Below are 27,625 nucleotides of genomic sequence, written 5' to 3' on the forward strand. Positions count from 1 at the left end.
AAAGAGTGCAGAGAGAAAGAGTGCTCGTCTGTAACACTGTAAGCCTCAAAATGATTATTTATTTGGCTTCACAGGATAAAAACTGCTCCAGGTTTTTACTGTGCTTTTGGGTTAACTGTGTCCTGAATGTGCGTTGAGTCTAAACGTATATAAGGGATGCTGCAGGAGTAGGCCAATGGCTTTTATTTAAATATATCACATCATGACAGAGTCTGCATAATTCAGCCACATAAATACACAACAATGGACTCAGCAGGAGACATGTCCTCCCGCCTGTCAGTCAAATGTGTGTCATAAGTGACAGCTGCACAGATGCATTGTGGGTCTGCAGAGCCTGAGTCAGCTCCCCATCTCTGACCTGACAACCTGAACGGATGTCGGAGACAGAAGCAGAGCAGAGAGAAGACGAGCAGCCGCTGGTCTGCCCCCCCCCCCCACAGTCCAGATCCAGAGAGGGAAGGTCGAAGGTTTACCAGACATTTAGAAAAACATTTAACTTATAAAGAGTAAAAGTCACGTTAAAGCTGCATTATTGACTTTAGTCTGCTGGATGACGAACAAGCTGACAAACTATCACCTTATACATTAGTTATGGCTTACATATTATTTACACATCCAGCAGACGCACAGCAGCATGATCATCCCGTTGGAGTCACGTTTGTGTCACCTGATTATTATAAGTCCACTATTCTCTCTCTGTTAGCTCTGTTTTTGGTCTCCACCAGCTGCTAAACGCTGCACTAACTGTAACTCTGACTGTGTCTGACTGCCGTCTGCCGCCGAGCAGCTCATGTTCAGGGTCTTCATCAGAGCTGGTTTGATGAGAACAGCGAAGACTGAACCAGGCAGGATGCTGCAAAACCAAAACTAGGAGCTAAAAGAGGCTAAAAAGCTCGAGCTAGGCTGGATTAGTGGAACGCCACCTATGTTAAGGCCGACGTTGGACGTCGTTAAAACAAGACCAACTTCTCACAGCTCTTATCCAGAAGTTGTGGATGTCAGATATATTTTTCTTCTTGTGAACAAATCCCATAATCAATAATAAACACATCCACTATAACAACTACTGTTACATATCTTCTCCCTCTGTGCCATAGAACGAATTAACTATATACTCAGTGGGAACCAATGGGCTGTGAGCTGAGAGCCACAGACAGGAAGTCAGACAGTGCTGAAAGGCGGACTGACATGTTGTTGGTTTAGCGTGAAGCGTTTTGTCACCTGAAGGTGCTGCGGGTGTAATAGACGACATCATGTGCGGATCAGCTGATGCTGACTGTGTATTACACAGTGTTTGTTGTGAGAGCCACATTCTGACAGACACCTCCTGCAGGAGCTGGATCACCAGCTATTAGGATCCTCAGCAGGAGTCCAGCAGAGACCACGGGCCCACCTGTGACTTCAAAAACACTCATTTACATTTCTCAGGTAGAGGCAGAGCTCAAATAATCTGCTCAGAGTTAAACCTCAACGGGACGATGGAAGATTCTTTAGTCTTCTTCGCGTTTGTTTGCTGCCGAGCTGGAGACGTGAAGCGAGTCAGACTTAAGTCACGAAAATGAACTGATCTGGTTTAACAAAGCTGACAAAACAATCTCACCCCAAGGACCATTTAGTGGCTGTTCTGGAGCTTTTGATCGTATCGACGCTGTGAGATGAGATTGTGGTTTTTGCAGCACAGTGAGGAGAAACAAGAAGTAACATGGTGACGTTTTTAGCTAATGGACCTTCAGAGTCTATCAGACTCTATAGAGACCCCCTTTAACACCCCCAGTGATCTCAGATGTCTGAAACGAGACCCTGTGTTGTAGATGAGTTTTAGAAAATGAATAGAACGACTTTCGGACGATCCATGACTGTGATTTAAGTAAAAGTACATGTCAGATGAGATCCAGGAAATAATCTGTCATAAACATGTCAGTTTACAAACGTATTTGTTTTCTACAATTGATAGTTATACACTGGTTCCTTGTAGCCCCAGAAAGTACCAGAAGACGAGGGATAGAGGGAAGGGAGAAACATGAGATGACAGTTTATTAATCCCTTTGTCCTCCTTTTGATTACACTCACGATCCTGGTCTTTTGGAAATGCTAACTCTTGTCATCCAAATGTCGTGCGCCCCCCCCCCCCCCCCCCCCCCCCCCCCATTTCCTGTCTGCTGCTTCTCTCTCACTGTCCAATGAAGGCAAAAAAAATGCCCAAAAGACATCCAGATTTAGAGGACACAAGCATGGCAACAGACAGCAAAATCAGAAACTGTTGTTAATGTGATATCCGATATTATTCCCCACCACCCTGTGTGACCCCCCCCCCCCCAGTCAAGTCCTTCTGCTTCCAAAAATACACCCCCCCAACACCTCTGACAAGTTGTGTGTTTCAGGGGGAGTCCACCTCTGTGCAGCATCTATGAGGCGTGCAGATTAATACGGGGAAACATGTCACCAGAAGAAAACCTGAAGCTGAAAGTGAACATGACAGCGGGGCCGGACGAACCCACAGAGGGGGAGAAATGAGCCCCAGCTCTCTGCCTCAGGTGTGCCTTTTTCAATTAGTTTGTGGTAATTTGATTGAACACAAACTCATTTAGGAGTTTGCAACATATAAGCTTTATATGAAGGAATTAAAAGGAGACTGTCAATGTGAAATGAATAGTTGGGGCCCTGTTCTAAGAGGTGATTAGTGTTGCTGTAGCTGTTGCGTCTCTTCCAGTGTGTCACTTCAGCATTTAGCTGTCAGGTCAGCAAACACCTTGGCTTGGATCCTCCTCTTCAGTCAGAGATCAACGGATTGGATTCAGGATCGATGCGCTTCCTGATCCTCTTAACCTTGTCTCCGGTCATCAGGGATGAGTTAGCTTTGGCCAAACGCACATTATTACTGTCTCCTGGGTCAAAACTAAAACCTGGACGAGCAGCATTCACTTTTTATGCAACAAGGTACCAGAACACATGATGACATGGTCTGTTTTAGTTTTTTTTATACTTTGCCTTGTGTTGTCTAAATGTCTTCTTATGTTTTATGTAAAGCACGATGAACTGCCTTGTTGCTGAAAGACGCTACCTTAAAGATTTAAACATGGAGACGAAGCAGATCCATTTTTATTAATGTGGCCCAAAGTCACACATTTGCTTCAAGGGGCTTTACAATCTGTACAGCATGTGGCCCTTGAACATTTTCTGGTCTCATTTTCATCTATTTTCTTCCTGTAAAATCCACGTTTTGTGATCCAAACTCAACTTTTGAGTTGTTTTTGTTTTGCTTGTTGTTACTTCACTTGATGTCTGAGCGTCATTGTGCAGAATGATGTGTGTGCAGAGTTTGACACTAAGTCTGTTTTCACATTCATCTGCTGAAGGAGGGAAGTTTCTCTCACCTTAAACCTGAGTTTAACACTAAACTATATTTCCTGCAGCACGCGCACACACACACTCACACACACACACACACACTGAGAATGAACTTGTGTCCTGCAGTTAAACTGAATGAAAAATATTCAAAGATTCTGATGTTTTCAAAGAGGAAGAAGGAGTAGATGTGCTTTTAAGAACTTTTGAGTTCCACATCCGGCACAAATTATTATTCAAATCAGATATTTTTATGTCTTAGACTGTGTCTGGAGGGGATCTTTAAAAATAAAAAACTGAATGCCAAACCTCCTTATTCTGTCTATATTTTCTCTTTTAACAGAGAAAATATTCTTTCAGGGTCCCAGAATTTACAAACATGCTGCTGGGCATCACAACACACCGTACACTTTGACATGAAATGTATTTTTTAGCTTCTGAAATATTTATAATGTCACAAATGTTTCAGAAACTCAAGAAACTGCAGTGAAGAGAAGAAATGTAGTTGGTCTGTCTGTTGTTCCCTGAAGGAATGTGAACTGTATGAAACAGCTGAACTGATTGTTCTGATGCACTTTTGTATTTAGCTTTTTCTGGAGCTTTCGACCCCACGTATCCCCCCGGTCTTCACCTGTTAATGAATTCGATATATGAGCTCAGAAGCTGTTTTTTGGATCTTTTAGGTGCACAGAACTTTCAGGACTTCTCACATGTGTTGGCTGAACATGTGTGATAGAAATAATCCAGCAGATGGACCTTGAGTTGGGTCTGTTTTGTCAAACTGCTATTTCCAAAGTAAAGCATGAATTTACATGCTTAACTTTTAGAACAACGCGGATGATAAGTCCTAAAAGTAGATGAAGTCATGACCTGAGTCATGAGCAGATCTATCCTCTCTGATGAAGCCTGTGTGATATGGTTGAAAGTGGATCTTGAGTTGACTTGTGTCAACAAAGGCACTGCCTCGAAGCAGCAGCGTTTTTACTGCCTCTGGCGTCCTGAAAAGTTTAGAAGAGAAAAGAAAAAGAAAACGTGACGCGAAGAAACTAAAGACAAACTTTCAATCGCTGTCTTCGTGTATTGGTTGACTGTGCATTTTTGGCCAGTAAGCTGCAGCATGTCCTGTCCTGTTTACTCCTCTGATCCAGGAGCAGGTCTCCTCCCAACAGCACAGCTTCTGGCCCTGCTCGTGCTGCCTTCACTGTGCGTGGGAATAACCAAGGGAACGACTTGGGTTGGGTCATGTCACCTGTTGAAACTCGTTTGAATGCGTCAAGATGGAAGGATTGAAGATGTTAAGCCCTTTGCACACAAGAGCTCCTGTGAGTAACACATGGTCAGGTTAGACGGTGTGGAGTTCTGTCCTAACAAGACTTGAGGTCATGTAATTCAAGTATCTTTGTGAGCGTGTTTCACAATGTCGTTGCCTACATTTGACACTTAGATGTTTTCTTATTAGTAATTTCAGAATTTAGGAAGTCTCATAAATCATCAAAATCATCAAAATCAAGAGTTTCCTTCTTGGCTGCTTTTGATTTTTTTCTATAAGTCGTATTTACTCCCTGAAAAGTGATATGATAGATATAAAACATTATTTACTACCACACATTTCCTCGTAGGAATCACCAAAAAACCAAAGGTAAATCATACTAGTTTGGTTTATTTAGTTTAAATTGTTTCAATATAAAGAAGGAAAAAAAAGATAATGTTGGAAAACATGACATGGTACGTTCTCAGCCCAGAAAATAAAAAGGTTTTACAACAGTGCACCTGTCGTGCCTGACAGTTCACAAGACATTTGTTCAACAAAAGTGACAGAAAACTTGTGTGGCAAGTGACAAAAAACTGTGAAGTGAAGCCCACACCAGGAAAATGGACTGATGGCCGATGAAACGAAAAAATGCTCTTGAAAATGTAATCAGTAGGACAATGACATAATAATTTAAAATTAAATTCACTATATCAAAATGCACGAGACTGTGCCATGCACTTTTGATTTAGTGAGTCAGAACCAGGACTTTAAATCTTAATTCAATTTTGAAAATAATCAATTATTGTTATAATATTTCAAGTCATTAAGTTTTATTTAGTTACTGATTATTTTGACTTACAAAGTCATAATTCTGAAATATTCTCTACAAGACACTTCATTGCCTCCCGGTGTAATACACAATCAGCTACATTGAGTTTATGTAATGAAATACAGTAAATAATTATATTATGATTCAAGATGTTTGCAGATTTTTATTTAAACTTAAAAATAAGTAATAATTTTAGGATAGCGTTGTCATACTTACTATATAAAATGATAACATTGTGAAAGAAAAAGAGCTTTAGGAGAATTTTAATATATATTTTCTGAAGAATTAGCTTTTTTTCTTTTATGGGGTTCGATGTTTGTTGTTCAGAGGTGCATAAATGATTTTATTATTTTATTACTCAGTGGTTAGAGTTGTGTGTTTGGCTTTGCTGAACTGAGTAGCATTCATTTTGTAGTAAGTGGTTGTATTTACCGACTGTCCAGTGCGCCCTGAACGCAGCGCTGCGCTCCGCTGCCATATTGTTGTTTTATTTTCGGGGCAGCGGCGGAGTTTCCAGCTGCTGTCTGCGCATTCAGCGGTCTCTGAGGGGGAGGCACTGCTTTACTGACATTACCTGGAATACAACTGAGCTGCAAGTCACTGTAAAAGTTATCGGACAACGAGAGGTGTCGTCGGGTATGTAGTTTCTCTCATTTAAAAGTTGTCTCTGTTGATGTTCTGTCACACTTTGCTAAGACTAAGCTAAAGCTTACTCCGTGGGTCGGTGCTACTTTTTTTTCCCATTCATGCTAACAGACGCTAGCTGGTTAAAAGCGCAGTAAAAGCTCTCCCTCGGTGTTTCTAAGGTCATAAACTTGGAGATAAGATAGACGGCTGTGTGATGTGTCAAAGTCGAGCACGCAGAGTCGAGTTAGCTTCGGCTCAAGTAGCAACAAATGAGCGGCGTTTTGGAAGCTAACTTCTGTGCTAGCTTGGCTAACGCTGCCAACTGACACCACTTTTCCAAACTTGGTGCGATAACTTGAAAAGTCATTGAGGAAACGTTGAGTCGTTTTGTGGGCAAGACGTGTGAATATAAAGTGACAAATGAACTCATGGTTACCCGCCTGTCCTGTGTTGGCTCTTTTACGCCAGTGGGATAAAGTCATTGTGGTTTATTTATTTATGGCAGGTCAGGACGGACTGGAAACGCACCATGTATTTACTGTTCCGCAGCTTATATAACGTTAGCTTGATTTATGATGAATAATAAGTAGTTTAAATATAGTCTAGGTTCTGTCTGGCTGTGCTCCACCCACCTGTACCTCTCTGTACAGGTAACCCATCATTTGTCAGAGCTCCTGACTCTGTTATGAACATCCTTGTGGAAGTGAATGTGTGATCCTGACCTGCTGGTGAAACTTTTTCTACCACAAAAAGGGAAGTTTGCCTTGTCTTATCTTGCCTTAAGTCAAGTTTGCAGTGGGGTTATGTTGGTCTGATGCCTTTCAGTAGACTTTTCTCATGACAGGTATTAGTGCCTTTTTTAAGGTCAGGGATCATTCACATGTAGTCTACTCTGGTGGTTATAAGCTTATTATCCATTTACATCCAATAACATGCTTCTTAGTTTAAGAAAGGAATTCCTAACCCTTTGCACAGTCTGTGGACCTGCTTTGGAACTGCCAGTTAAACTAATTTCAAAACAACAGGCAGTCAGTCTCACTTTTACATTTCTTGTCCTCCACCAGTTAATTAACCACTTAATCTATTAAACATCAGAAAATACTGAAACATGCCAAGGTGACGTCTTCAAATGTCTTGTTTTGTCTGACCAGCAGTCCAAAACACGAAGATTTTACAACCTACATTGAAACATGGCAGAGATTGTGGTTGGCTTCTTTTCACTATTTTGTAAAATTTTTTTTATCAATTAAATAATTATTTGAGTAACCACGAAATGATCACAGATTAATTCAGAATGAAAGTAACTGTTACTTACCGTCCTAGATAATATTATAAATCAGAAAACTCTGAGCCTGTAGATTTTTTTAAATTACTTGTGAAAACTTGCATAATAAAACATTGCAGCCCCCAAGCAGTGATGACTCTCTGACATCTGAGGAGAAAGTGTGAAGAGCGGGAGAGTTTCACAAGCTGAAACTGGAGCCGACTGATCTACTTTTTGGAGCCCAGTTTGATAAATTACTAATTATGGATGAGAAAAAACCCAACCAGCTCTAATCCAATCATTAAAAGATGCTCCCGTCTCTCCATCAGCTGAAGTACAGTCATTAAAACATGTTGGCGGATGTAAACAACATCCTCTCAAGGTGGATGACAGCTTTGGAATTGGATGTGGAAACTTGACGGATTAATCATGAGGTTGCGTTTGTTATTTAATGTTCAGGAAAGTCATAGTGTCGTCGCGGTGTTAGACTGAGCACCTCTGCAGGAAGAGAAGGTATAAGGAAACGGTGGCTGAGATAAGATCTTGGTCGGAAATGTGTTTTCATCAGACGTGTCATCAGGTGTTAGAAGTGTTTGGGGAGGTAATCAGGTCGTGTCCAACGTGACTGGTCTTCTTGTGCAAATCTGCTGCACTCACAGATTTACAGGGACAAACTACACCTGGTTATGGTGGGAGTTTCTGTTAAAATAGGTGTTCAGTGTTGAAGCTTTGAGTGTCTGACTCTTCAACAGGATACTTGGCTCATAACTGGTGTCAGACCTGTGACCTTATTGGTAATGAGACGGAAATGAGTATCAAACAGTAATATTCTTGTTAACACCACTATGGCTGCAACAGGGGATCCTTTTCATTATTGTATCATTCATTCCTTTGTTTTTCTTCAATTAACTGTCTATACGATTTAAGAAAATGGTGACAAATGGCAGTGACACCTCCCAGAGTCCAAGGTGACATCTTCAGATTGCTTCTTTTTGTCTAAGGAACAACACAAAAACCAAAGGTATTTAATTTAGGATGATATAAGACGGAGATGACGAGGGGCAGCTCCTCCTAACTGAGTTGCCAGGACCAGAAAAGGTTTAATTGATTATCAAAATTGTCCATCAACCCGGTCAGATTCATTCTCACATTTATAAACTTAAACAATGATGCATGTCAGAGGTTTGGCTTCTTTTGTGAAGAAGACAAAAGGTTCAAACTTCCTTGTAATTAGTATGGTGTTGAAAAAATGATGTGTTTTTAGTGAAACTCAGGCACTGAGACCGAGCCCTTCTTGACTTAAACATTCTGGTCTTCACCTAAAGTGACAGCTCAAAAGGAGAAAAATGTGGTTTCCAAAGTGTCATGTGCACAGCAGCTGCTCTTCTAGGTGTTTCACACTGTAGTTCCTTAGAGGACTGAAAGCTGGCACTTTTGTTTGTTTCTGGGCGGGAAAGTAACATCAGCTTAGTCAGATGTAAATGAAGAACTAAACACATGCAGTCTCTCCCTGAAACGTTCAGGAACATTTCCTGCATGGAGGTCATGTGTGAATGGGAGCAGGGATCGAAATTCAGGGAAATCTGTACCGTCAACCTCCCACCTCAAGACATCGTGACATTTCAGGGAAAATGCAGCTACGTCTGTTGTGAATGAAAGGCGCTGCCATGTGGGTCGAGCAAACCAATCACAAGACTCCGCTGACGACATATTTGAACCCGCGGCTTGTTTACGGTTGCCTTGCCGATGCTTTCGCAGGTGATTTGTTGAATATTGAATACAAGAACGTTGACACCGGACAAAAACAGTCCCTCGCCCGCCATGTTCCTAATAAGGGACGTCTTCTGCCACATATACGTACACTGGCCTGGCCCCCCCATCTTCTTCTTCGAGTTTTATGGCGATTGGCACCCATAAGTGTTGCATTACCGCCACCTGCTGGAGTGTCTCCTGCTCTATCTATTCCTGCATGTCATGTGTGAAAAGGCACAAGACGGAAATGTTCCTGAATGTAGCTGCAGGTGCCTGAAAGGGAATCCCAGTAATTTCACTTTAACAGGGAACCTGTGGTTATTGACTCCAGGAAAGGAAACTGTCACTATCCATTTCCAGGCCCTGACCAGAGCAGCTGGTAAATGTATTGATTGATTGATCAGCCTTCAGCTGTCGGGGGAAACTGTGAGTTTTTTACTGGTGAGTCAGTCAGCAGAGGTGACATCCTCCTCTTTGTGGTAGAACTAGTTCTGCCAGAGCTAAGAAGGGCGAGGCTGAGGGAAATCAACTACCTGACAGGTAATCATCATACCCCCCCCCCGTCCCTTTCACTCTGCAAGTACAGGATGGTCTGGTCTGGTCTGGGGTTCCTGTGTAATCCAACACCCAGCACATAATCCAATATGTCTCTGTTTATAAATGGATGCAGATTAGAAGCACGAGAAGAGCAGGTTACTTCCTCTGTGACACGTCAGGTAGTTCACAGGTAAACAAACAGATTACCTGTGAGTAAGGAGCGCTCGATTTGATGCACTAGAGCTGGCATGCTGGTGGGGAGGGGTATTGTTGGTACTGATTATTAATAGGGAGATATTGATATCTATACGCCTTCCTAATTTGACGTACAATGCTAGGAGTGCATCAGTAGTGGACGGCTGCACATCACAGTTGTTACCATCATGCAGGTTAATGCTTTCAATGTCATTTTAATTGATAACACAATTATTATTTTGCATAAACCACAAGCCACAGGATATCTCTTCGACCGATAGGGCAGTAAAGTAACAGTGCGAGAGGACCGTCACTATCTACTTTCAACATCTACACTTCTCACTTTCATGTCAGCCAACATTCAAACATTACTCAACTGACTCACAACTCACTTCTCTATTTCTCACGTGGTCTCAGCAGAGCCGTTCACACTTCTGTCGCTGTAGTTTGTCTCGTCCCTGCTGGGGAGGAGCTTTTTAAACGCTGTCCTACCGTCCCACCAACACTATACACACAGTCACACCTGGAAGCTGCCCAGTACAACCACAGTCTAATCCACCCGCCACAGGGCATCCTGCTGTTGTGGAATCCAACTGGAAACCTTCCAGTCACAAACCCACTAGACTATGAGCATGCTCACACAAGGCAAGTTGCTTCTGGCGGAGATGTGGACACACCAGTCCATGTTAAATCCAACTTCTTTGGATTTCCAAAGATGAAGCAAAGCTGTTTTAGAAACTCAGAAAGGAGGCAAACTGTTGCTTTACCTGCCTACACACTCCAGAAACATGTCCGTAATGTCTGCAGTGATTATTTAGAAATACATAGACGTAGTCAACAGAGCAACATACACCATGAGACGATATGAATCTGTCTGCCGACAGAGATTTTGCATACTGTTTGTGTCGCGGTAGCTGCTGTATTTCTTATTGTGTGCAAGGGCTGCAACTAACGATTATTTTCATTATTGATTTACAGGGTATCGGAGGATCCTTTCAAAAGCCTTAAAAGGTCTTGAATTTGATTAAAATATAATGACATAAAATGTCTTAAAATAATTAGTTATGAAAGGCCTTGCATTTTGAGATAACGATGGGACTCGAGAAAAGATTTATCGTTGCGTATTGTGATTTTCCCTGAAGGTAACAGGATACAAGTACCGTAAACAAATATTATCAATGATGCTAAGCTAAAGACAAGACAGGGAAGAAGCGAAGTCTTGTTATGTGTGTTTGGTTGTAGCTTGAATCTTGTCCGTAACGTCAGTTTTTAGCGGAGACGCTCGATAATTTGCTGTTCTCCGTAATAAACCAACCCCCCTCGTTGTCATGCGACGTGCTTTGTTCCGCGCTACCTGTAACCTGTTTAAACCATATTACAGAACAATAGTCTAATTCTTCTGTCCGTGTTTGTCACAATCTGATCTACTTGCATGTCATTTTCCGATCAACGATAATACCTAATAACGTAGTTTCCGTCGTCGAATCATCTGCATACATTACAATGCTAGCGTTATTCAAAATGAAAAAAGAAAAAGTGAGGCACACCACACTTTACTGCTTGTAAAGTATATTTCCTGTTAGTAAGATAACTTTTGATGCATGCAGCTGCAGATGATTCGAAGCCATAACATTTCAACTTATTCAGTAAGAAATGTACCCACAAGAGGTGATGAATAAAGATTAAAGTAAGTCAAAAATCAAAGGTGCGGAATAAGGAAATGAGATGTTTCAGCATATGTAGTCACAGGAAATCCATCTCACACACGACTGCATCTGTCTAAAATTAGTTAGAATCACTGAGACTTTTTGTTTGAGTAACTCAGCACTGAAACCGACCTTCATCGTTTCAATAACTTTAAAACTGAAGATCTTATCTGTAAGGTTGTGTGTCATTCTGTGGAAATGAAACTGTGTGTGTGGATGTAACAAAGGTCACAACACGATCCACAATGTTATCATGAGCAGAGACAAGTACATTTTAGGGTTTGTGAAATTGTATTTGCTATTTTAGATTGGTTTAATGACTGGTGTGATTAAATGATGTGTGTCACAATTACGCAGTGTTCTGGTGATCAGTATTTAATTTCAGCTCTACTTCCAGACCATTAGCATTGATGAGGCGTGTCTGTTACCTATGAAAAGGTAATCCAAAATGATTTTAAGTGCACATAAGTGGTGTACTTTTTATGGAAGGGCATGATGCAGGTTGAGAGCAGATAATAGTAAAGAGGTGGAAGTGTCAAGTCACAGCTCCCTGACATCATTTCCTTGTCTGGAAGCTGAAACACACATTAAATAGGTGTGTTGGAAGGTCTGGTTATAGCTGGAGTTTGATTGGACAGCAGGGGTTCCTCTAGTGAGGGAGGGAAAACACAGAGGAAAAAAAGAAGTAAGCACATTGTTTTCTTGATTAATCATTTAGTCTACAAAACAGCAGAAAACTGTGAAAAAAAAGCCAGTCACAATTTCCTAAAGCCCAATATAACATTGTCATACATCTTCAACAGTCCAAAACCCACAAATATTACATTTACTACAAAGTAAAGTTGTTCTATTTAAGAACCTGCAATCATGAAATATTTGACACTTTTGCTTAAAAAAGTACATAAATGATTAATTGACAATCAGAATAGTTGTCGACTAATCTTTGCAGCTCTAGAACAAACCCTTTCCTGATCTTTGTAAGTATAGATCCAGTTTAATGAGACACAGTTTTCCACATTTCAGTGAAAGTGCTTCTTATTTTTCTACAAATGTTTAAGAAGAAGCAGAAAAACAACTGATTTAGCAGATTTCAGAACTTTAAAATTGTCCAAAAATAACCAAAACATACACAGCGTCCAGTAGAGAGAGTGAGGCTACCTGTAGTCTGTGCATTCATGTTATTTTGAGTATCCTCATGTTAGCACTAGCACAGAGCAGCAGCTAACCCACTAGACATGTGCAAGGAGATCAAAACTAACTGTCTGAGACGTGACGCGTTAATAATAACATCACTAGTACGTATCTGTCAGCCTGTTGGTGTTTGGCCTGTATGTTCAACATGTTGTTGGATCTTGTTTTGCAGTTTTAACCAAGTCAACAGCTGCAGGTTTAAATATACTTGATCATAATTTTTATCCTCATCTGTCTGTGTTTTATACACGCTGTAATGCTTTTATTGTGAAGCACACATTTGTTTTTAAAAGCGCTGTATAAATAAGTCTATACTCACTTTCCTGTATTGAGCTGAAAACGAGGCATGGACTCGATGGGCACTCGGGGACAGTGCTTATTGGACAGAATAAATCAGAATAAATCAGATTCAAGAGGCAGTTTGAATACATACCTCCAGGCTCTGGTTCCTTAAGATGGGCATTTGACATTATTTTAGAGTGTGGAGGTAATTATTAGTTGCAGTCGTTGATACAAAATACTGAATGTCTTTGTTTTTCATTTACGCTTTACAGTAACACTCTGCCTGTAGCTTCTTCAGTTATGGATTACCTTCAGGACTGAGTTTGTTTTCTCTGCTCTTTGAACATGAGTGGGCGAGCTTGAGGGATTTAGCTGAAGTGATTTCACAATATTTGTTCTCGTGGTGCATGCAGAAACACCCTGAAGTCACCATAAAGGGATGGAAAATGTTAAACCGAAGCCCAAACTCGGGTCGTAGCTTTCTGCTACCTGTTGGGTTTATTTGCGTTGGAAAGGCTCAAAGGTCGATCTGCTGCACACGAGTGAGAGTTCAGCAGAACGAGGGAAACAGATGGAGGCCTGTTCAGAGCACATTCCTCAGAAACTCCATCCTGTCAGTCCCGTTTTTACTGCACACCAGCAGCACTCTGAGCTACAAGCTGTGCCACTTCACTTCAGACCAGGAGCACTGCAGTCTGAGAGGTTACACTGGCTGGTAAGTTTTATTATCCACCGCTCACTGAGCCAACAAGCCTCCTTTCAGACTCAAGTATGAGTGCTACACGTCTACAAGTCTTGACTAATATGGGTCGATTTTTAGACTGAATTCTACATATTTCAACTTGTATTTGTACCATGGAGGTATCCTCAAGAGTCTTGTCAGATTGGAAACGTCTGTCAGCTCATAGTCTGGATCGTGTGACACTAAAACAATGCATTGAAGCTTTAGGTTTAGAGTGGGAGTAGAGTTAGCTGCTGTGCTAGCGTTAATCGCCTCAGGTTGACTGCTCCTGCCAGTAACAAAAAAAATCAGCGCCCATGTGGCCTTCTTAAATGAGCAGAAAAGTCTGGGGAGCCACCGGTTATATTTCGTGACACCACTGAGTGCAGATGTTTTACCTCCAGCTGCCCAAGTGTACGTGAAACACTGGATCAAACTCGCAAGTTAGAGTATGTCTACACAGACTTTTGAGACTGAGAAGACATGAACGATCTCTGTAGTTACCGCTGCTGGTTTTGCATCTGATAGGTTGCACCCAGTCAATTTTCTTGGGAACCCTCTGCGCGTTTGAACGTGCACTTGACTAATCAGTCAGCTAGATTACATGGCTCATGCACTTCATTTGTTTGAACCTGTATGAGTGACGATGAAACCCTCCCGGCAGCTGTGAGTTCAGGACTGAATAAGTTCCTGCAGCTTTCCCAGGCTGAACCAACATCTCAGCAAAACAAAACACTGATACTGGATAACTATTATTTGGCCTCTTTTTCCCCAAACCCCAGCCATCCTAATGCTCAGGACCAAAGTTTTTACAATGATAACGCGTCCAGAGGGCATTTGTTTTGGCACCATAGCCTGAACTAAAACAGCTGCAGCTAAACTGTCCCGATTCTGATGTTTGAAAATCTCTGTCAACAACAGAAACATGGAGATGTGGTTCAAAATCAGATCCTGCAGCCTGCAACCTTCACAGCCACAGTTTGACTGCTCAAACTGGAATTTCCCACTGTTTTCTTTTCATTATTGTGGTGACTTGACTTTGCTTTGGTCATGAAGATTTTGTTGTTTTGTTTTTTGCTTCTGTTCTGCTGCCATCCTTTGACGCCAGTTTGCAAATTATTTGGAAACAAATGAGTCCTGAGTGCTGATATTACTTCAAGAGCTGAGATGATGAGTTGACTGACAGAAAGTTACTGGACAAATCTTTTGATAATCAATCTTCTTGATGAATAACAAAAACATTCTCTGGTTCAAGAGTTGCTGCTTTTCTCTCTTTTATTTTGGGTTTTGGTTAGACAACAAGACATTCGAACATGTCACCTTGGACATTATTTTTTACTGAAAACAATTAATAGAAACAAATTATGGACAGATTAATGGATGATGAAAACAGTCATCAGTTGTAGCCCTGTTCTCAATACAAGTGTGTCTTTTCAGTATACCAGCATTATTGTTTATTGGTTAAGGATCACATCATTAAGATATAGATAACATACTTAAAATAAGCTTAACTTACAACACGAGCAAAGTGTTGCCTTGAGTTTCTGTGATATGGACCAAGTGAAGATGTTCATTTGCTTTGAGTCAGCTTGAACAGGTTATAGGCCCGTGACAAACAAGCGCAATATATTAAAACTTTGATGCCGTCGTTTTTGCAACCATGTCTTTGGTTAAAAGCTCCTTATTTAAAGTTAACCTTTACTCTGAAAGTTTCCCCGTTCCTCCTGGAAGTCAGATTTCTGCTGACGTCAGCGTGTGGCCGTAAAAGGGAAAGAGTTTCTGTTGAGGAGGTGTTTAATCGTGGCGCAGGTCAGCGTTTGAAGACAGCTGAGGTCAGGAGGGAGCAGCTGCTGGACATGACAGTAAGGTCACTTCTGTAATCTTCCAGGAGCTAAACATGAAGCCTTAAAAGCTTTGTGTTGTCGCATAATTAATGCCTTTAGCTCTTAGCCTCTGAGATATTTTTGTTGTACTTTTACCTTTGCAAGTATTTGTATCAAGTCTTCTTGAAACAATATTGCAGTCTTAGTTTGACTATTAAGGTACTACAGCTTATGTAATAATTATTCCCCTTTCACAGCCCATATTACACACAAGCCTGGCATTTCAGAATAAAGGAGCGTGGACTGTTTGGCAGAAATTGATGTCTCAGTGCAGCTGAACCGTCCTTTATCATGAGGTTTGGCCTGTTATTACTCTGATTATAACCCTGGCCACAGATCGCTGTGGTTTTTAAACAGTTTAAGCGCCTTTGATTTTTTTCGTTTATGTGATTGGAGGCAGTGATGAGCTGAGAAGACTGTTTTCACTGTTCCTGCTTACCAGAGGACAGTCTGAGTGTGGAAACAGGTCCTTAAAGGGGGAAAAATCTGTGTCACTCTGTTTATGTTATCAGATATGACATGAACCGTCCTCGCTGCAGGTGGAGGGCAGCCGCTTAACACCACAGGTGAACTTTTAAGACAGGGAAATAACAGCAGCAAGTTTTATGATTCCTTTTCTGCTTAAAATTCATGTTAAAGTGATATCCAAAATCTCATTAGTATCAACTTAAAAATAGGCCAATTGATGGACTCTTGATGTCAGTCAGTTGCAGTGGATCCTGACGCTGCAACCAACGATTATTTTCATTTTGGAATCATTATTATCAAATAGTTACAGGTAGATTTTTTGTCGATCAGTTAATTGTAGTTTCAAAACGTCCACAGAAACTTGTCCTGCAGCAAAATACCTTCCATCTCTGCCTTTAGCATAATCCAAACACTATAATAATCTAAAAATAATGAATGGTCATTATCCTGAGATTACGATTAAAGTACATTGTCATCTCAAAGACGTAGCTTTTTCTTGTGATAATTATTATTATTTAATATCAACTATTAGTTCATGTTATCTTGTAGCTGCAGAAGCCTGTTCTCCTAACATAATGACATACTCAGGTTGGTTTATGTAAGTCTGTTTAATCAAGTCTTTCTTCTGAAGTTTCCAGGGAGAGAATGATAAAGTTAACAATGATGATAAAGTTTATTTATATACCACTTATCAAAATCAGCGATTATAAAGAGCAGGCGTGAGGCATGATCTGATAACCGTGTTACATTTAGCTAGTAGATGTAAACAGACACTCATTAAATACATGGCACTGGCTGTGTGACATAGTTACTCTGCTTCTCCCCTGAAGGTAGCTGTATTATTTCTATTTTTATGATGACAGCGGAGGTTATTTTATTATTTCAGGCGAGATGGACAGTCTGTGGTATAAAACTAGGGATGTTAACCGATTAATACTATCAGTTAAACAGTTAAAAGAAATAAATAATAGCCACGACTACAGCACCCCTTCATCAAGCTAATGACCCAGAGGCAGAGGTGGACATCTGTATGAGGGACAATCCCTCCTCATTGGTTAATGATCGGTTAACGAGGGTCGGCTGTTGGTCAGAAATAAAATTCAGAATTAGCGTCCCTATATAAAACACTACAGGAAAACATTTTTGTGTCTTGATAACGGGCCTAAAAAAGTACAGGCTTTGCTTTTGGGGAGTTGTCATTCTGGTGTGTGCGCTCTGGAGCAGCAGCCGGTGCAAAAATATCCTGGAGGTTGCGGCTGCAGATCAGAGAAGAAGAGTAAAATACAACCGAGAGCAGACGGACACAACGAAAGTCAAATGTCTGGAGCAGAAGGCGGAGAGCTAGTCACTCAAAACGGGTCGTCATCCAAGTATTTTGGAAGCCAAAAAGAATAACTTCTTTTGCTGAATCTTCGTCCTTGTCCAGCAAGAACAGACATCCATAACAGTGACGCTGTACAGCGCGTCACCGTAAAAACTTCTGGTGCAACATACTTGATGTTGAGTTGTTGTAAACGCTCACTATGTTGTAGCTCCTCCTTAGTGTTACAGTTTAAAGATTGGCCGTCTGTCCAGGGTCTACTCTGCCGCCCGTCCAGTGCAGGCTGGGAAAGGCTTCAGCCCCCTCTGACCTTGAAAAGGGATTAGCAGATAGAGAAAATTGATTTTTTGGCTTCAAGTTATTCTGTTTCTTAAGTCCATATAGATTCACCTCATTCTTCCAGGTACAATTACATGTAAAGACCATTGTTGTTGGTGTAACTGGACTTCTGCTCACGTCTGCATGAGCTCTCCAGTGAGTTCTTGTCTAAATGTGTTACTCACAAGTTCCCAGTCCTGCATGAAGCTTGAGATCCTCTAATTGATCCATAACCTCAGGTTATAGTTGTGAAATGCACAGTAGTCATGTTACATGTTGTCTAATTAAAGATTGGAGTGGTAAAGCTCTGCGTCATTTTCTCATCCGGGGCGGGAATCACCACTAGCCTCCAGACGGATGCTGGAAATTGAAATGGTGTGTTGGCCTACAGGGGGGGCGGTTAATTACTGTTTTTAAAAGCAATGTAAGTCAATCTGAAGCCGAACAGATGATAAGAACTGTTGTTATCTCTACCAGGTGACCAAAGTACACTGACACACTAACTGCGAACATACTGAAATCGACACTAAATATAGTGCTGCTAATCCTAATGATAGCACTAATTAGTTTTCCAGTCTTGGCACTTATATATTGTCATTTATTGATAGTGAGCCATACGCAAGTGCAAGAAACTTCCTGTTTTCAGTTGGACACAAAATCAGCAGCTTTTCTGCGTCTGGTTTCTGGTGTCATCCGTTCTGTGTGAACGCCCAGTAAATCTGCTTTTTTAAAAATTCCAGGTTAGTTAACAGGTGGGGACATTGCTTCAGTTTTCATAACATCACCTCGTAGATTAACCTCCAATCCCTTTATCTGTGTTCATACTCACGCTGTGGTGGTGTAATCCTGTGTGTAGACTGACAGGATGTTGTTGACACCTCGCAGCAGGGCGGCATGTTCAGGTCAGCCACAAGCTGATAAGAGCTTCTCAAAGGAGGCTCTCTGTTATCAACAACTGTCCTGTTTCATTTCAGTCAGACTGCGTATGAATATCCAAAATTACTTGACCAGGTGCGAAACAGAAAGTTAATCCCCTCACAGTGGAATAATGCTCCTTAATTCCACCTTCAAGCCAAAGCAACAACTCTTTGAGCAGCTGTAGGGGTGCCGGTCTGTCGGTCCACTTTGGTCCAGGCTGAAATATTTCTGCGAAGTTGTGAGAGAGTTTCCACTGCGCTGCACAGCAAGGTGAAGCTGTTCACGATGGAGGTGTCCTCATCACAAACCACAGTAAGAGCCTGTCGCCTGCAGTCTTTTCAGGTCGTTTCATTTTGTACTGTTCCTCCTCCGCGATATTTAAAACTGATTTGCTGAGCAAATAGCACAGAATATGTCCATATGTTTTGTTTGTTTTTTTTTGATTGAAGAATAGCAGCAACAATGACGCTCTGCTAAACTGGTGACAAACACATCGCATTTCCTATAACTTCTCCACAATAAAAGCATCCCATCGGTTTGAAAGGTTCAGTTTGTATGAGCGGTAACTCATCACAGCTCCAGTGTGGCTGAAAGTGATCAGTTGTAAGTATAATGAGTCTGAAAGTGCAAACAGGAAACACAGGACTGAAGCTACAAAAGTGCTGAGAGCCGAACACAGACAGACTTTTATAAGGAGAGATTTTCCTCTCTGGTCTCCAGCAGAGACACGCATGAGTTTAGCTGCCAAAGACCGCTAAGGGGTGGAAACGCACGTCATCACAGCGTGGCCTAAGTGGACCGTTTGATGATCATCTCACTTGTCATCTAATCATTATGTCAAAAATCCAATGTGTCCAATACGTTGCTTTATGCTCAAATACCTGCCAAACTGACATTCCCATCAGCCTCAGCTGTACTTTGTGTCTAGTGCTCAACAGCAAATGTCAGCATGCTAACATGCTAAACTAAGCTGCCAAACACCATGATGTTGGCATTGTTATTGTCAGCACATAGATTTGTTTTCACCTTTTTAAAGTTAAGGAGTCTTTGTATTGATCAGTGGCTGAAGAACGGCTTTTATTCCATTTTATGGGCTGTGTAGAAACATATCAACAGAAAAGGCAGGACAATGACACTGCCTCATCCTCGACAGCATCTGCCCTCACATTACCCCCTCAGGATAAATGGGTGTCCTTGTTTGTGCGGCTGCTGTTTACAGCCCACAGAAACGCTCTTTCTCTCTTTCACTCCCCGTCTTTGTCATCGTCACTCTCTCCCTTTAGCGTCTGACTCATCTCTTCCCTTCCCTCCCCAGGCCTCCCAGTGTGGTTTTAAGCGCAGGTCATGTTGAAGAGTTGAAAACTGTAAGTCCTCTTTTTGTTTATAGGCTTGTATCTCAGACGTCTTTTTTTGTAAACAAACTTTCTTGATTGGGAGTCTGTTTGAACTGTCCCTCGACGTTAACCTGACAGGGTTTTCTCTGGTTAAATAGATCTCCCCTGCGAAGCCAAGATCATGTCCTTTGCCAGTTAGCATATTGAGGTAATTAGCTGCATAATTTCAGAGTGTCTGCAATATTCATCAGGGACAATCTTAAGACCTTTTACATGGCAGCTGAAAATTCTTGAGCTGAACTCTGAATTTTAAACTTAACAGTTTACGTTTACCCACTGTAGATATCTACAGTTTAGCTTCTAATTCATAGTTCAGTGTCAGAAATACAGGGTTGAGTTTTAACAGATTTTAACACCCTTTTAGGACCTGCAGACACCTTGAATCTGGCTGTTGGGATGACATTTTGGCCCACCATGAAAATAGTGGCTTTTCAATTAAAGGATAATGTCTGTGGCCAACAAACACTCTTGGGCCCTGTTGTGTGAAATCTTTGTCCCACCTGTTCTGGAGAACAAAGTGCCGTATTTCCACAGTTTTTCTATTTCTAAGGTTTATTCTGATTCAGTCCTGGCAGTAAATGACCGGACATTGTAAGCTGAGAGGGAGGACAGCACTCCTAATGAATTAATCATTGGGTTTATCTAAAGCCACCGCTGTTCCTGTAACCCAAGGTAGCACGGCCGGTCGCCTAGACCGCATTGGCATTCAAAACAACAAACTCCAGCTGAGCATTACCATAACTTTATTTTCTGCCTTTCTCTTATTTCTGCACAGCACTTCCTTTTCTTGTCTTCGTGACGCAGTCAGGGTGGTGTTTCGTGGCACTTGTTGCTGGATTAAGCAGCTGAATACAACAGTAGACATACATGCTAATCCATGAGACTGAGATGTGTTTGAGTTTAAATCAGAGCAGCTCCCAGAGAGAGGGCTCAGCCTGAGCCCGACATTAACTAAACCACCACAGGTGTCTTAAACCACAACATACACGTCCATCCATTCAGCATGAGTGACTGGACCTAAAAGAGTTGAATATCTTTTGGGTTCTGGGTGATTGTGAGGGACATTTTTTCAATATTTTCGGACAGATTCAACAGAATAATTGATAAAGAAAGTTTGGTTACAGCTTTGTTTTACAGCATAAATGTCTAATAATTTCTTTATAATTTCCTGCATTTCTTGGAATGTAATTTTACACAAAATATGAGTAAAATAGAAACAGTCTTCAATCGGTTCCCTTCCATTAAACAAATTGCAATAAATGTATTTGCGTTCCTGCGTCATTTTGGCCAACTCTCTTTTGTAAGAGAGAATTAATAGGTTAATAAAGATTAATAATACAGTAAATAAACCCATAACCGAGAGTGTTGAAGACACTCCACAGCAGAAATGTGCAATTGGTTTACAAGCTAGCATACAATTCAACATGTGTAAAGAATCAACATTTCAAATTCAATAACAAATGGATAATGAATAAATACTTACTTGGTGTTAAATGACGCTGGTCTTGAAATCAATAACTACTTTTAAACTCGACACAACTAAACTGAGATTACAGCCTGAGAACTTTCCTCTATTTTCTCTAGAAGTAGTTCCAAATTACATTTCATAACTTATTAGGAAATAAAAGCTCTGTAAAATAAACACTGTCTGTTAGTTTCAGTGTCCCTAGAGGGATTCGAACTCCTGACCCTGGCAGTATTTGCGTCTCGTCCAGGACTAATTTGGTGAACATGTGTGTGTGTGATGCATGAAATATTGTGCTGACCCGACCTGGCTCGGTGTAGGCCACATCTGTCTGTCCACGAGGCCACAGCTGGACGACTGATGTGTTTGTTTTCTCAGATGACGCAGCAGCTGGTAAAGGTTAACTCCACAGAGGCTGATACCGGCTGAATAACCCAACCTGTCCCCAAGGTGGGAACTTAACACCAGCTGCCAACTTAATACTAATAAATAATGGCTTCTGGCTGTGAAGTTTATCTCCACCAGCAGCCACTTTGACAGGTTACAACTCACTGAGGACTTTTATCTGTATGCTTCTCATTAAGATTGTTCAATTATTAAAGCTATAACACATTCAATGCCCCTTTTTTATGTATAACAAAAGTCTCCAGCCGCTGTAAGTGCACCGTTTTTAGTTTTCTCAGATGTATACAACATCTATTACAGGTTTTAGCCTGAAATATTAACCAATAACCTCATTCAGAGTAAACAGAGCCCGGTTTATACACTCTACTGATTTCACTGTCTAGATATCGTTGGGTTTTCTGTGACATGTAACCAGATCCATCCATATTTCTTTCAGCTATAATCAATGATCATGATAACGATGTGAAAGGGGCTTCTGGTGGTGATGAAGAGAATCATCAGCTGAGTCTGCAGCTCCCTTCGTCTTTACAGGAGCTTTGTAGAGACTTTCAGCTCTGAGAGACTTTGAGAGGCTGACACAGAGAAGGAACTGAAAGGGTTAAATCCCTCTGAGATCCAACCTAATTGTCTTGAAATAGCAGCTTCATTATCAAGCTGTTATCTCAAGTGCTGGTCGTGTGGACATCAGGGCACAGAAAATTACAACTACTTTATATGTACTACATTCCATGAGTTATTCGTGGTTTGACATTTGCATTTCATAATTAAAGACAATTAAAGAGAATAAAAGATCCGCTGGAAGCTGTTGTTGCTGTCAGCTGGGAGCAGGAAACAAATACATTTTTTCTTCTTTAATTAGTCTGTAATCTGGGTTATTAGAGGTTACTTTGATCCATGTTAATGTCATTGAAATAATTACTGGGATGTTGGCGTGTGTGCGTTCTCAGTATCCTTTCTATTATAATAATTTAATATAAATGACGTGGCTCTAAAACAGTGGGGCCTTTCAAGCTGCTTTTCTTCATGTTACATAATTTTAAACTGAATACGTTTTCTCACATTTTGTCGACCAATTAATTCAATAACTGAAAAATAATGAACCAGTTAATTCATAGGGGAAATAATTGCTAGTTGCAGCCGTAATATCTTAATAACAGCAGTAAAATACAACATACACATTAATCCAGAAACACTCACAGGGACCATTTTACTGCAACATGAGTACTTCAAGTACATTTTGCTATAATACTTAATTTGACCTTAGTATGGTTTACAATGCAGACCTTGTACTTGTCGTGGAGTAGTTTAGTGGGGTCCACCTCCGGTTAGCACCCACAGCCTAACTGCACCTTTTGTGTTGTTTTTTTTGCTGTTGCCATGGCTGCCTGTGACCAGCAGAAACACTGAATACTGGAATACGACGATATGGTCACTTTAATTGATATTTGAATATATGGAATATATTTGATATATCGCCCAGCCCTCGTTACTGTTAGCCTTCATCCGCGTGTCTCCATTGTTTTCTAATTTCAAGGCGATTGAGGTGTCTGCTGTGTTTTTACTATTCTTTGAATTGAGAAGTGAGCTAGTAAATTAATAATGAAGAAATAAATAATACATTAATTATTGCATTGGCCTAACCTGTAAACTGATGACTGCTGTTGTCGCTGAAACATTTGTCACTGCAGAGCAAAGAAAGCTCGTTTTGTTCCCGTGTGGTGTTTTCTGTTTCATCCCACTCTGTCTCGCTTTGATTGCGGGGTTGGGAGCCTCCAGCCTGTATTTATTCTCTCTCTGCGGAGCCTTTGCTCTTCGTGCCCTCGTCTGTCTGCTGATGGGAGCCGGTTGGCCAGTTGCCTCAGCGGTGGGCAACGAGCCCTCGCTAACAGGGTTGACATATCAGCGGCTCCTCTGTCCTCTCCAGGGCTTTCAGCAGCAGCAGCAGCAGCAGCAGCAGCAGCTCGCTCTCGGGGTTATTAGTGTGCAGATCACTGAGGAGCCCGGCCCAGGCTGCGCTGGCTTGTGCCGGCTAATTAGCATACTTTGTAGCTCTGAAAAGGGCAAGAAAGCAATCACACCTACACTTTGTTTTCTTTGTGTTATGGTTAGTTTTGTTCTGGAGTTTGTTCAAGGGCAGTCCACTCGCTTACAAGTGCCTTTAAACAAAAGACTCACTAGGTTGTTTATTGGTAACGTTCATCAGTTTAGAAGGTTTAATGTGCATTTTCTAACTTATTGTGTCACTGAAATGACAAGTACATGAACTGGTAAGCTGCAAAACAAAGCGAACAAATTTGATGACTGATTTATTCACTGGTCAAATATTCTCTGATTCTTCTCAGACGTGAGGATTTGCTGCCTTTCTTTGTTTTATATCAATGTAAACTGAACCTCTTCAGGCTGTTGAAAACAAGGCGTTTAAGAACAAGCAACCTGAACGCATCACCTTGTGCTCTGGGCATTTTATGAAATACGTGACTCATTGATTATTTTGGAAAAACAACAGCAAAGAACAGTAGTCGGAGTCAGAGTGGATCTGAAAAAGAGCAGGCGTGGATGTGTTTGTGTCTATACTCTACTGTGTACGTCATCCTGTATGTGAGCATCTTTCTCTGCACTCTACCCTCGGGGCTCGCCCAGAGAGCGCCAGCACCCTTCCATCTCCATCATCAGTGACCTTTGACCTTCTTCGTTGTGCTGTAAGGAAAGCTGAAGGGGGGGCGCTGCTGCCGTCAGGGTCGCAGTGGAGAAGAGATTTTGCTGGTGTTTGCTATTCAGTCTCTGTAAAGCTGCAGAAGTGGAGCCATTCAAACTGAAACCTTTATTTAAAAAGGACACCCACACAGCGCTTGTGTTTTCAGACTGCCTGTTTAAAGAACTACAGAATAGAGTTAAGAAGAGCTCAGTAAATGTTCAAGAATTTGTCTTGGTGGATTAAGTGCTGAGATGTGCGGCCACCTTGTAATCCAAACACACATTGAAAGAAAGAGTTGATTCTCTAAGTGCTCATGTTCCAAACCGGATGTTATTCAACACGACTCATTATTATTTCAAATGGATATGGTTACAATAATCTACTCATACAAGACTGAAGCTGGGCATTTAATTGTCCAATATTCTGCTCACCTTCTGACTCGTTTTCACTCTAACGCATCATGTGGGGGTTCAGGTGTTACAGCTGACTCAGGTTAGTGGGAGGCGTGTCCTGTACAGTCAGCCATTTTCACTGAAATCAGTCGACTGATTACTTAAAGAAGTCCCCTAACTATTATCTGGCTAAGAATTTTAGCTGAACTAGTAAAGAACTAGTCCGATTCTTTCAGTATTCAGATTTTATTTTTTGTCAAAAAGTAACGTAGATGATATCACGACAGCCCGCTAAACTGACGTGACGTGAAGAGTTACGCCTGTTGTGACTCCAGGTAGCTCTGGCTATCTCATAGGGAATTTGACAGACTGTAAAAGGGGTCTGCAGATATCAGGCTGATGTCTTGTTGAAGCACAAACAGCGGAATTTATTAAGTATATTTATTGGCCGTAATCATCATTTCACTGGACTGAAAAATGAAAATGTAAAGAGACGGATGCTTCATGCTTGTGACAAACACAACATGTGAGACAGATCGGAGGATTTCTGCATGAAGTCACATTTTGCAATCTGAGCCGCACAGACGTGTTCTGTAAAACCAGATCATGTGGCACGCAGCCAACATGTGACGGGTGTTTGTAATGTGATTAATGTGAAGTCCGTTCATTGATCGCAGAGGCTTGTCATTTTGGGGGGGGGGGAGACTGCATGTGTGATTTCAGTAGAGGAACAAATACAGACGGTGTAACCAACATGTGTTTGGATTTACTGTTAAACAGGAGAAAATATTGATGAGGCAAAGATTTTGACCTTTAACTGGCCCTTGAGTCATTTCATATTCCTGACTGCTTTGCTGAATATTTTGGTTCATTATTAATAGCTGTCTTGATTATTTATTGAAGTCATGTAAAATACATCACAGGGGCAGAAATATGTTCTTGTTTAAGGCTGAGAGAGAGAGATGCTTCTACAGCTAACTACCAGTCTCCCCTCGTTGTGAAATTTGAATCAGTGTTTAAAAAGGGTGAAAAATAAGAAGAATTGTGAAAACATGAAATGTATGAATTATGGTTTAACACAATGGTCGTCTAACTGGGCAGGCGAAGAGCCAATGGAAGACACCCACCATGACCATGGGTGAAAAATGCGGGCTGGATTTAAGTGAATCTGATTCATGTGGGATAAAAAGACCAGTCGGCTTCCAAAGGGAGAGCATGAAAGAGAAAGTGTATACATTAAAGTGCTGTTGATGAAAATGTTTTTCCTTTAAACCTAAAAGTCCTCACACCTTCGTCTCCCCTCTGTTTCCTCCAGGTGAGGTGAAGATGGTGGACCGGCTAGCGAACAGCGAGGCCAACTCCAAGCGGATCGCGGTGGTGGAGGGCTGCTTCGGCGCTGCGGGCCAGCCGCTGGCCATCCCCGGGCGCGTCCTGATCGGCGAGGGCGTCCTCACCAAACTCTGCCGCAAGAAGCCCAAGGCGCGCCAGTTCTTCCTCTTCAACGACATCCTGGTCTACGGCAACATCGTCATCCAGAAGAAGAAGTACAACAAGCAGCACATCATCCCGCTGGAGAGCGTCACCATCGACACGGTGCCGGACGAAGGCGACCTGCGCAACGGCTGGCTCATCAAGACGCCCACCAAATCCTTCGCCGTCTATGCCGCCACCGCCACCGAGAAGTCCGAGTGGATGAACCACATAGGGAAGTGTGTGGGAGACTTGCTGCAGAAGAGTGGCAAGGCCCCGACCGGCGAGCACGCTGCCGTCTGGGTGCCTGACTCGGAGGCGACGGTGTGCATGCGCTGCCAGAAGGTGAAGTTCACGCCGGTCAGCCGCCGCCACCACTGCAGGAAGTGCGGCTACGTGGTTTGCGGGCCGTGCTCGGAGAAGAAGTACCTCCTGCCCAGCCAGTCGTCCAAACCCGTTCGCGTCTGCGAGTACTGCTTCGTGCAGCTGACATCAGGAGGCCTCGCGCCGCGCTTGGACTCCATCAGCCGGCCGGGGTCAAAGTTCAACAACCTGTCGGACGATGACGACGAAGACGACAGCAGCGACTGAGGAACGCACCGTCCTCGCCCCCACGTTGAGGAGGAAATACTTCTGTTTTCATTGAGTTTCTTTTTGTTTCCTCCCAGATGATCGAATCTCGCTCCACTGTGAGATGAATTCCACCTCTGAGGATTAATTCATGAATTCCCTTCGGAGCTCCAGTCTCAAACCAAAATACTCTATTTTTTCCTCTAATTCCAGGAGGCACAAATATTTTCCTGATTAAACAATGAAATGTGGAATTGACTGGGTGACCAGCAGAACTGTGGGGGAACAGTCTGCCTCTTCATCGCTTCCAGTGCGCTCAGTCCGCCCCATCTCTCTTGACTCTTAATTAGGCTGCAGTTTGTCACTACAGAACACAATGGTGCTAATGAGAAACTTCCCCTCCCCTCTGCTCTCCTCTGAAGTTAATTCCATCTTTTGCTTTTTCCGTCTTTTGCTCAGTTATTATTATTTTATGTCCATGAATTACACAAGGTGATTGCTTGTAATTTCTGCAGGGAAAAGCAAATGTTTGGGCTCTAACCTTTATCTCTGTCCTTCAGGTATCACACAGGGCTTTTTTTGTAACAGAAGTTTGATATTTTTCTTCCCTATTTTGTAAATTTGT

At 41.8% G+C, this 27,625-nt stretch overlaps 1 protein-coding gene across 1 annotated transcript; it reads left to right on the top strand.

The window, feature by feature from the left end:
• Nucleotides 1-5,954: 5,954 nt before the first annotated feature.
• Nucleotides 5,955-27,327, top strand: plekhf2 (pleckstrin homology domain containing, family F (with FYVE domain) member 2). The gene is made up of 2 exons (XM_070912643.1): nt 5,955-6,062; nt 26,276-27,327. Exon 2 carries the CDS (start codon nt 26,287-26,289, stop codon nt 27,019-27,021), a length of 735 nt encoding a protein of 244 aa, XP_070768744.1. The 5' UTR covers nt 5,955-6,062; nt 26,276-26,286; the 3' UTR covers nt 27,022-27,327.
• Nucleotides 27,328-27,625: the final 298 nt, after the last annotated feature.

This window comes from Enoplosus armatus, chromosome 9 (genome assembly GCF_043641665.1).
Source record: "Enoplosus armatus isolate fEnoArm2 chromosome 9, fEnoArm2.hap1, whole genome shotgun sequence".
Classification (NCBI taxonomy): Eukaryota; Metazoa; Chordata; class Actinopteri; order Centrarchiformes; family Enoplosidae; genus Enoplosus; species Enoplosus armatus.

Excerpts from the sequence above, each read along its gene's own strand:
- plekhf2 (XM_070912643.1), top strand. The coding sequence starts at position 26,287 with ATGGTGGACCGGCTAGCGAACAGCGAGGCCAACTCCAAGCGGATCGCG.